Source organism: Phaethon lepturus, unplaced genomic scaffold (genome assembly GCF_000687285.1).
Source record: "Phaethon lepturus isolate BGI_N335 unplaced genomic scaffold, ASM68728v1 scaffold40719, whole genome shotgun sequence".
Classification (NCBI taxonomy): Eukaryota; Metazoa; Chordata; class Aves; order Phaethontiformes; family Phaethontidae; genus Phaethon; species Phaethon lepturus.
This window is the reverse complement of record NW_010562053.1, coordinates 52,766-63,739: the sequence shown is the minus strand read 5'-3', so window position 1 is coordinate 63,739 and position 10,974 is coordinate 52,766. Positions and strand designations below refer to the sequence as shown.

The window sequence follows — 10,974 nt, the reverse complement described above, 5'->3', positions numbered from 1 at the left end:
GTGGTGATTTGGCTTTACACGTTTACTTAAGGAGAGAATTTGAGTAACAATTTAGGGTGTCATGGAGCGTGTGTGGGTGAGAATTTACTGACCCACGGATGAATAAGTCATCTCTGCTCATCAGAAACTTTTAGGCGAGAAAGACTGCATTTATAGAGTAGCAATCAATGAACCAATGTCCATATAAGTGGATGAACTGAATTAAGTTCTACAGAGGCCTGTCTTGCTTCTGGTATAATCCAGTAATATTGACAATGATGTGGATTACACAATGGAGAATACCCTTATTAAATGTGAACATGACATAAAGGGAGGACAGACTGCAAATATGCTCAAGAACAGCAAATCAAAAGCCCCTTAACAAAGAGGTAAAATGGACTGAAGAATGTAAGGTGTTATTAAATATCAACAATAGCAGGCAGGATTAATCAACTATGAAAATACAGTTTGGAAAGCAACTGGTGTTGTAGCAAATTGTTTGCAAAAAATGAGTGGCTTTTGTGGACTATAAACTGAATGTGAATCAATAATGTGATACTTCTGTTAAAAGAAACAAATGTCATACTGGGTTGCATAAACAGTAATATAATCCGTGAAACGTGAAATAATCCTTCACCTTTGCTCAGTGTTGGTAAGACTGGTGCTGTAGTGCTGTCAAGAAAGATGTCCTAGAATCCAGAGAAGACCAGTGGAAATTATCAGAGGTTTAGGAAATAGACCCTACCAAGGAAAACTGAATGAGTTGCTTTCTTCATCTGGAGAGACTTTCTAGTATTATTTAAATAAATACAGCCTACTAACAAAGTGGAAAGGAATTACGATGTTCCATATCCTTGGTGGATTGCACAAGAAGTGAGGGGTTTAAATTATGACAGGTAAGATTCAGATTAGACATTAGGAAAAAAATATTTTAGCAATAAGGATAATGAAGCACTAATTGCCGGGGGAGTTCTTCAGGCATCTTCGATAAACTTCAGTTAAAATGACACAAGAATAATTGAATGAATTGAATGAATTGAATCCTTTGCCTTGGATGCTTGGAAGTAGTCAAGAGACTTTTGTCTGTCCAGCCTGACTTACTGACGATTGAGTGATGTGCCAAGAGATGTACCCATAAAATTCAGGAGAAGAGAATAAAAAAAGAGAAGGGTTTGGTTGGGGTGAGCAGTTCTTGAAAGCCAGTTTGGAGGGAAAAGTAACAAAACTGAAAGGTGGGGACTTTATGGGAAGTGGAATTATTAAAAGTCACATATGCATCCTGAGCCACTGGACCGGCCTCTGTTACGTTGCTCTATTTGGATCTAGGAATGGGCGTATTTCCTTCATCCTCTGGTAATTTCAGAGCTGAGCTGCTTCTCAGCCCTTCCCACTTGGAAGGAGCTGCCTGGCTGTGGCTAATCACACAGCTGTAGCCAATATGAAGGATTTTGGTAGTTTTAATACTATTAGCAGGAAAGAAGTGGTTCCTTTAGAGGCTAAATAGGTAAAAACTCAGCTGGCTGGGAAGTCAGGTAGTGTAACACAAATAATCTATGGAAATGGGTCTTTCACACAGATGACTTCTTGTGTTATTTGGGTAAAAGATGTTAAAACTTTGATATCTAAATGTGTAAAATGAGAGGTTTTGAGAGGTTTATAAAGAAGTATAAAAATACAAATGTTGTTGTTTAATGACTGGAATAAGGTAGTATGACTATGCTTTGGGATCCATTATATGAAACAAAGGTGTGGATGAGGTGACTTTGGTTATAAAAGGGCATGTTTTGGGGAGGGCTTCTGCAGCACTTTTCCCCAGGTGCCATCTTGGATGCCAGGCCTGCCTGACCAAAACTAGTGCTACTGGCAGATTTTGCCTCACAAAAGTGCTTCTTTAACAAAAAATTGTTAACTTTATCTCCTTATTTCTTCTCATGTATGACATCTGCTCAGCATGTCAGTGATTAGTTAGGAATAAACCTGTCCAGAGGAGCAGGTCTGCTGGGTACCTCATCCCAGCCGAGAGCTGTGGGAGTGCAACTGGTGGTGATGTTGCAAGATGCCAGTGTGGCCTTGGAGTCCCCCCACCGGCCACCCCTCTTGTTCCCCAGTTGTCCCCTGTCATGGTCCTGCTGGCCACTGCCAGCTGGGATGGGACAAGGCAGGGGCAGGTCTCCTGCCTGCTGCTCCCTCATAGCTGGGGCAGGATCTGTCTTATTAATACCTCAGTCTATAACCTACAGATGTCCCCTGCACAGAAGCAGTAGTTTATTTAATACAGCCATTTATAGGGACCGGGCTGTTTGCAGTGGGCTGCAAAGCCCTGCGGAGCAGCCCTCACCCGAGGCAGGAGGCACTGAAGCCTGTCGGAGGCCTTGCACTTAGGGGTGAGTTGGGCATGCTTCTCTGAGGTGTTCTACTCTGTAGTTTCACTGTGTCTGGGACATCGATTCTGTTAATAACTTGTGCTGTAATCAGTGTCATTGCCCTGGGATAACCAAGACAAAACTGATGTAAGCAGGAGTTTAAAATAATATTGCCATATGTTCAGAGACAAATGTATCCTGATACTCTTTTCTTCCCCCCCCCCCCCTTCCCCCCACCCCCTCAGGACTTCTGAAAAGTAACTGATCATCATGTCTGACCCTGTTGTTCTGCGTAGCATCAAGAGATTGGGAGAAGATAACTATGCTTTTGACTTGGATGGCAAATGTAAGAAGTTTATTCTTCAGCCAGCTCCTTATTCTATAAAGCATGTAACATCGGTGGTGGGTGGCCTAAGTGGAGCAAATAGTCTACAGAATACAAAGCAAATAGTCTGTGGAATAAATACAGAGTTATGTGGTACCGGCTATTATGGGTATGGTGCCTGCAAAACAACTTCTCTGTAAAAATTACGTATAACAATCCTTACTCGTGGACAATCTTTACTTATCACCCTGTAAGTTCATCGTATCTACCGAGGTTTTTATACTCAGCACTTTGGTGTACAGGTAAAGGGCCTTTACTGGAGGAAAAAAAAAAAGTTCTGTCTTCCATAGTTTCTAGAGCTGCTTTCACCAAAGACATATATCTGTAGTCATACTTATATTAGGCAGAATTCTTATGAGCTATTGCTATACAGATCTGCATTCCTTCTCCTTATCAGGGCTTTTCTCTTTTCTTTCATTTTTCCTTTGCAATGTGTGCTTTTCCATTTTGCCAATCCAGATATGGCAAGAGTCAAGCAGAAACATGAAGAGAAACTGCTACATATTTTGAGATCTGCTTATAAGACTTGAGAAAAACAGACAGAGAGAGGGGCATTAAATATTTATACTGAATGTGAGGTACAAAGGAAAGCAAAACAGTAGCACATAATGGAAGATAAATTGCAATACAGTGAAATGTACATGCTTCTCACATAGAGTAAAAAAGGTTCACAAAAGGATTCCAGCACTCAGGTGTCACCAGATTCCCTAAGCATACATACATTTTGTATTTTCAAATTCCCTGATAGCTGTGGCCTAATCCTGGAAGTGTTTAAACTTTTGTTAAAATAATTCTCCTAGGACCCAATGAAATGGTTCAGACCATGCATGAAATAGCCTGTGTTCTAAACACAGGTCTTACTGAGATTTACAAATGTGGCATTCATTCCCCATTTCACCTGCTTCATTACAAAAACTGGTGCTCTCAGGTTGACTCTGAACAAAGCACAGCTTAAGGAGGAGGGATGCTTTTTTATTTTGGGTTCTCTTTTTTTCTTTTAATTCATCATATGTATTGTTAGAACAATCAAGCTGGATAGTCATAAAGACTATGCAGTTTTATTTCACTTGAAATACTTTATGACAGATTACCTCCAGAAAACTGAAGACTCATGTTGAAAGACAGTCCCTCGCTCTTGGAACTATTTTTTACCAACAAAAGGAAATCAATGTCCTTCTACTTCTGGGACAGAAGACTGTTAATCTCTTCCAGCCACTTACTTAGAACTTCTCCCAGATTTATCTAGCTGGTTTGAGGGGGTTTTTTTTTGTCTACTAGTTTGTGTTATGTACTTGTCGCTTTTACTTGTTACAGGATTTTGGCAAAAGACTTGCTATCGGGACCAAAGCTATTTCTCTTATCACAGTTGGGGGTTTTTTTTGGCCTATCCAAGTGAGTTTTCCTCTGGTTTCTCAGTTTCCTTGGAAATGCACCTTGTTTCCTGCTTAATGTAATGAGCAGTTTGTTGAACTGCTAGAGCACCTTTCCCAAAGCAAACATAATTGCTTTAAAACCCTACTGGCATTATGCTGATTGATCTTTTCTGCTCTGTAATCTCCAGTGAGATTTGTTTCAATAACCATCTTTTGTACATATTAGTAAGAAATAGCCCTCTCTGGATCAACCCTTGAACACCACATCAGTAGGTGTAGTTAAGAGCCAGCTTTAGCTGGGAGCCTTTTGAATACAATTTTTCATCACTTGATTCAAGTACCAAGAATAGACATCAATGTGGCAAGTTCATCTTACTGTCCAGGGGCACAGCTGCCCCTCTTCCATAGGATTTGCAGTCTCTCAGTTGTTGGAAGGCAAGAGTAAAGACCTACTGCTCCTCCTTTCAGGAAATATGCATGCACTGCCAGTAGAGTAGTATTTCTTCATGAGACAGTGTCCAAGAGAACTAGTTGAACACTAGCAGTTTGCAATGAAAATGAGTTGACTTCTGGCAATAGTTCTGAATGATGTACTTAGTGAAAACCATTTTCTCATCTTTATCATCATAAAGGACTAGATGACCTTTAAAGGTCCCTTCCAACCCAATCTATTCTTTGATTCTATGATTCCATGATCTGGGGGATCAAAAACTTGAAACTACTTCTTCAAGGCAAAGCAGGCATAAATTGATAGAAATTTACCAAGGAATTTTTGGACCCTTGTCAGTTCATGTCCCTGGCTAGATGTTTCAGTGGGAATAAGATGCTTATAACTCAGGAATGATAAGGTCCCATGGGGTTCTATGGTTTATTTTTCACATGTGTACGGAAGATTATGTACTTTAACAATAATTATTAACAAGACTGCATTTATTTTCCATAACAGGTAACAGCTTCAAGAAATCAGAGTAAGTCATGTACACGAATGGAATAATCGGTATTTCTAGGAATATTCAAAGAAGTTAATGTCATTGGATCAAACTGAAGCATTTATAGAATATATGGTATTTAATGAAAAGCTGTTCTCTAGGAGTTAAACTGCCTTATTTGATACAACTGACACAGGTAGACCAAAACAGGCCTAGAAACCTTTAAAAACACAGAGTACTGGCAGCAAAATATGGTCTTTCTTCTGAAAATGTTTTTGATATTCAAATTTGTCTTTCTTCTGTGCTTTTAGTTTGAGAAATAAATTTTTCAGGAATTTTAATCAATTTTGATTAATTGCTCTTAAAGCTTATCTGTGAGACTTTAAAAGAAAAGGAATTAGCTCACATCATTTGAACTCAGATATTAAGATTTAAATGTAGAATTCTAGGTAGTTAAAAGCTGAAATGACTTAGAGAACTTGACCTTCAGCTATAATCTGAGATTTGAATGAGGTTAAGAGCCTCCTTCTTCCTAGATTTTGGGACAACTCAGTAGCAGACTGGACATCCTAATGGGTGCTGTAATTTGTGCCAGCTCTTTCTGACACAGTGTACACAGTCTGAGAACTACTCCTCAAATGAGGAAGCAAGAGCATCTCTTAATTTTTGTCTTTGTCAGGTTGCCCACCTCAGAGAACACCAGCCCAGTACTCAAGGTCTACCAAGGTCCTCGCACATATCTTGAAACCCAACTTGGACTCTCACACATAACAAACATAATCCTACCTACTATGCATATGAAGCATCCTTCAGGCTTTCTAGGATCTGGTTTCTGAAAACTGTTCATGGCAAATATAGCTTGAATTAATTTGTTTAATTAAAAAAAAATCAAAATTCAAAATCCCTACTCATTTATCACTGAATGTGCACAGCTGATGAGTACTTGCTATAGTATGAATCCCATCCATAATGGTGCAAGTAGTCCTTTAGATTTTAACTGATCATACAGAATAGCAACACATAATGTGAGCACTGAAAAAAACCCTGTATAGTCGGGTGAGAGATTCTTCTACCACTGTGGACATACAAACATACAGGCAATATAAAAAGGAATGGGAACAGAACGTTTCTCTGTCATAAAGAAAGGACTAGCCAAGAATTTGGATGGTAGTTTTTTCTCTAACTGACTTCCAAGAACCCACAATCCACATTATAGCAACAGTGTTTTGCGGAGCTGCTTATGAAACAAAGCACAAACCTTCGGGTCATGTTAACCTAACCTCCATTCTAGTCCCTGTCTAAAACTTAAAAGAATGATAAAATTACTGGTTCCAAAGAAATCTGAAAGAAACAGCTTGTCTTTTAAAATTCTGGGCAAAATGTCTAAAATAAAAAACATTTCAGAGAAGTAATTTTAATGTAAAATCTTATCCTTTTTGCTAGGAATAGCTATACCTATGAAGAACCTTTTATAGAGAAGAAAAGTGAAAAGTGAGTTAAGTTCAATTCTGTGTACTATCTTTGCGTATAGAACAAAATATGTACTAAAATACAAGTTTATAATTTTATGTTTTCTGTTCTTGAAGGTCATCAGAAAAGAAAGAAAACAGTATTCGTGTTGGCTTCTTTCAGCTGGTAATGAAACCAATGGCTATAAATATTTTATGTGTATTGTCCTGCAGAATAAGTGACAATAATCTATGTGGTTGTTTTAGGGAACAGCTGTGACTAAGACAAACTTTTAAGGATTAAACCATTTGGCATGAAATCCTGCCGTTAAAGTCAATGGGAATTTAACAGAACCCTTTGTCATTTTGTCAGCTTGGTATTGATTATCAATATTTGTGTCATCATCGTCTATTAAACACATTATACTGAGCCTACAGGTAGATATGGGGAAAAGAGTTAAGATGCACAGCAGGGATCTAGGTGACCTTGGTTCATTCTTACTTCTGCCACAAATCTGCTGTGTGATATTTGGCAGATAATTTAGCTCCCTTGTAATTGGTCCATGGGTATTAGGAGATTTGGTAACTATAGGAACGTGGGAATGCACAGTACTGTATGGTATGCCTAGCCTTTGATGGGTCTTGGAATCCCATAGGGTGCATCTAAATTTTAAAATCAATGTAGTAGAGCGATGTCCAGCCCAGCAGCATGCAGCTAAGAGGTTTTATTACTTCTGTTTTGCATGTAGTCTAGGCAATTAGCCTGTAATGTGTCCAGACTAAGATGGTGTCCTGACTGTAGTACTGGGCTAGTGCAGTTACATCCATGTGACTTGTACTCTACCTGGCTAAGTATCTCAACTCTTAGTTGGGTGGAGAGAACAGTAGGTCAACACAGAGGCCTGTGTCTGTCAAGCAGAGGGGTTTGAATTCTGTAGCCTGTTTTGCACAGATGTTTAACTCCTAAAGTGCAGTTGGTAAACACAGTGTGTTTGCATCAGATGTGTTGAGAGATTAGATATCATGTTTCTGTGTGGGTTTTTTTTTTTAATCAAGGGTATTCCTAGTCTTTTTATGAGCAAGGTTTGCAAAACAGTGGTAGTGCTAGTTTTCTTCTGATTTTTTTTTTTTTTTTTTTAGAAAGACCTTCTATTTATTTCTCTTTCATGTTAAGTGATTTGTTTTTCCCTTTATCTTGTCTCTGCCCTAATGTCCCTTTTCTGTGCTCCAAATTCACACCCTTTCTTCTCTTGGACACTTTAGCACCTACAGAACCTGGACAGGTTCTTCAGTAGGCTATGATTCCTCTTTACACTCCTATTTCAAAATATATAGCATTTGATACTGATATTCTATATGGACAGTTTGATCTATATAATTATGCATGACTTCACACAATCATGACAAAGATAACTTAAGTTGCTGTATCTTAGCTGAGTCACCAGCTGCATGTGTGCATGCTCTTGGCCCATGGCAAATGTAAGGTAATAAGACTTAGCTCAATCCTTTTTTTACTGCATACTATGTCATATTTCTATACATTCCTCCCAGATTAAGAGCCAATGCACAATTGCCTGGGTCAGCCAACACATTTTAGAACATTAATTATGAGAACTTGATCTGAGACGTTTAGTCGGCTTTCTACCACAGCACCCGCGACACTTGAGAAATTGTCTAACTCTATTCAGAGGCTCTGTGTAATGCCCTAAGGATTTTTTCTCCTTTCCCTCTCCCTCTGTCCCCACAGGAAATCTGCAAAGCAGACTATACATATGAATTAGAATTACTATTCTTAATCTTTTAGCTACTTTCTGGAATGATGATAATGTGGAATGATATTGGGCTATTAATATTATATGATAATACATTCATTCACATGGTCAGATTCTGCCATCAACAAAAAGGGAGCTCATAATAATTTATGAGTCTGTAATCATAGGTGCAATTAGATTAGATTGGTGAGAGAAATTTGTCTTCTTTCTGTATTGAAGATAATTCTGAAATTTAAAGAGAATGATTTTGTACCTGATCCACCTGATGAATGATTTATCAGTAAACAACCAGCGTGAAGACTACCTCTCAGCAGAGACTGTATTTTTTTTCCTGTCTCTTTAGTTTCGATTTTCTTCATCTATGGAAATTTTTATGATGGCTGTTGGTAGTTTCTGTGCTGTTGTTCATGGAGCAGCCCAGCCAGCTGTGTTGCTTGTGTTTGGTGCAATGGCAGACACATTTATTGAATATGACATTGAAATGCAAGAGCTTAAAGACCCAGGCAAGACATGTGTAAATAACACCATAGTGTGGATTAATGGTACTACTCATCAGAATGAAAAGAATGCCACAATAAGATGTGGGTAAGTAGTAGATGTATTTGTTTCTTTTCCTTTGTTATTATGGCTTGTCAGAGAATGTATTGTTAATGAAAGTCTACTTCAGCCTTTAAACCTTACATTTTCTATCCATAAGGCAGAAAATGGGCATGGTTCTTGTTCCAGATTCCTGTTTCTGAGCTGGAGATATTACCTGGAGGGGGAGAAGGTCAGCTTGGGTCTTGGTCTTTCAGCTCTAGATGTCAGCAAGGATATTCTTCGATGATGGTTGTTCTGATAACAGATGTATCTGCTACACATCTGAGTTCATTAATCTCTTTTCTCTCATGACACCGTAGGTAATAATGACTTCTGGTAATTCTGGTTAGGACTTAGGTACTAATAGGTGCCTGCTGACTTCTGGGCAATTAGCTAAACTTTAGCCATTGAAGAGAAATGAGCGCTTCTAGGATGCAATTCATCTTAGCTTATGGGAGATGTCTAAGGCAGGTCAGATGAACTGCCCTATAAGAGTGGCTATTTCTTTCCATTAACTGTAATAAACAGAGTCTAGATGATTCATTCAGATAGGGATATCTGTCAAAGCCAAATTTGAACCTGTAACCTTTCCTAAGGCTTGTTTTTCAGTGCATCATTCTAAGAGTTTTCTAATCTCTGAGTGACGTTTAATTAGATATTTAATTAGAATTAAAAGTTACTTGTCTCAAAGTCTCTGAAATTCAGAGCAAATGGGAAGTGATTTACATTCCCAGATGTAGATCACTGGGGCCAAATGATTTGTTCCAGGCTTTCCAAGCCAGCCCTCTGAGATGGGGCTGGCAGATAGAATACAGGATTTGCTACAGACCTTTGTTCCTCTGAAGCAGCAACTATGCACCAAGCAGGGTACATTAATACATTAAATATGGCACTGAATATCTGTGTCAGGCACCTGAGTTATTTCCATGATTGTGTTTTGCAAGAGATTGGGTCAGGTGCATAGTGTTCCCTTTTAGCTTAAAATTTCAGTGTACCAAATTCTGGGTAAAGAGAATAAAATTTGCTGTCTGCAGGATGTTTTAAAAAAGTTGTCTAAAAGCATAACCAATAATGACCTGAAAAGCCTGTTTCAAAGTGATCTAAATGCAATAGCAGCAACTCAATGCTCTTCAGTGATATTAGGAGTAATTTAATACTCCTACTTGAGCTAAAAGACATGATCATTTCATATTAGCAAGCTTACGGTACAAAGTAATACTTGAACTGACTTCAGCAGCCCTCATTTCTCTCTGTAAAACACTGTTTAAATCTGAGTGTTATTAGTTGGTATAATGGCACAAAGCAAGTGCATTCAACATCTAATGAAAACTTTCTGGGTGGCTCTTCCCTGAAACACCCTCCTACCTGTGCTGTGTCAGAGCATGCAGTCTGGTGGGGATTCTCAGAGACTTCAGGGCTGTTCCAGGGCCACAGAGCATTTCCTGGTACCTGCCAGCACTCTACTCTGTGCAACAGGCAGTGTGAGTAAACAAGACACTGCTAGCGATAGCCTCAGTATTGGGAAATAATGCCTCTGTTAGCAAAACAAGCTGACTTGCCAGCTGATGTGACTCTAACTTGAAGAAACACCAGATTAGAAACCTGAGAGAAACTTAAAACAATATTGCTAACTCTTTTTTTCTCTTTTTTAGGCTGCTGGACATTGAACAAGAAATGACCAAGTTTGCAGGCTACTATGCAGGAATTGGTTGTGCCATACTTCTGTTAGGATACCTCCAAGTCAGTATTTTTTTCCAAGTTTAAATCACTAAGTAATTAAGTTTATATTAATTATGTTCCCTTTAACTGCTTAGTCAGCTGCCCATTTGAGCAGAGCAGATGCTTACAGTTCTCATTTTATCGGCTGAAATATGTTAGCTCTGGCAATCTGAGACCTCCTTGGATTTGTGCATGTATACCTTTGTACAAGGGTATGTCTTACCCAGTGAGATGAATGCATGCTGCTGCTTTCACACCACAAGAAATACTTCCTGAAGTGTGGTTACTATGGAATCAACATGCCCTCCCAAAATAACAGCTGAAGGGCATGCAGATTCCCAGTAGGCATCTCAACTGCATTGAGCCCTGTCTTTCTATTACGGAGATATTACAGACTAATACTAGTGTAAAGCTAGTGTTGGAGAAA

The 10,974-nt window shown here is 38.8% G+C and overlaps 1 protein-coding gene across 1 annotated transcript in view; it reads left to right on the top strand.

Annotated features, from left to right (window-relative positions):
- Positions 1–2,612: 2,612 nt before the first annotated feature.
- The window catches only part of ABCB11 (ATP-binding cassette, sub-family B (MDR/TAP), member 11), a 42,462-nt gene continuing 34,100 nt past the window's right edge, over positions 2,613–10,974 (top strand). The window contains 6 exon segments of the mRNA XM_010294163.1: positions 2,613–2,688; positions 5,047–5,068; positions 6,473–6,520; positions 6,616–6,664; positions 8,593–8,834; positions 10,481–10,568. Of these exon segments, the coding sequence (XP_010292465.1) occupies positions 2,613–2,688; positions 5,047–5,068; positions 6,473–6,520; positions 6,616–6,664; positions 8,593–8,834; positions 10,481–10,568 (525 nt within the window).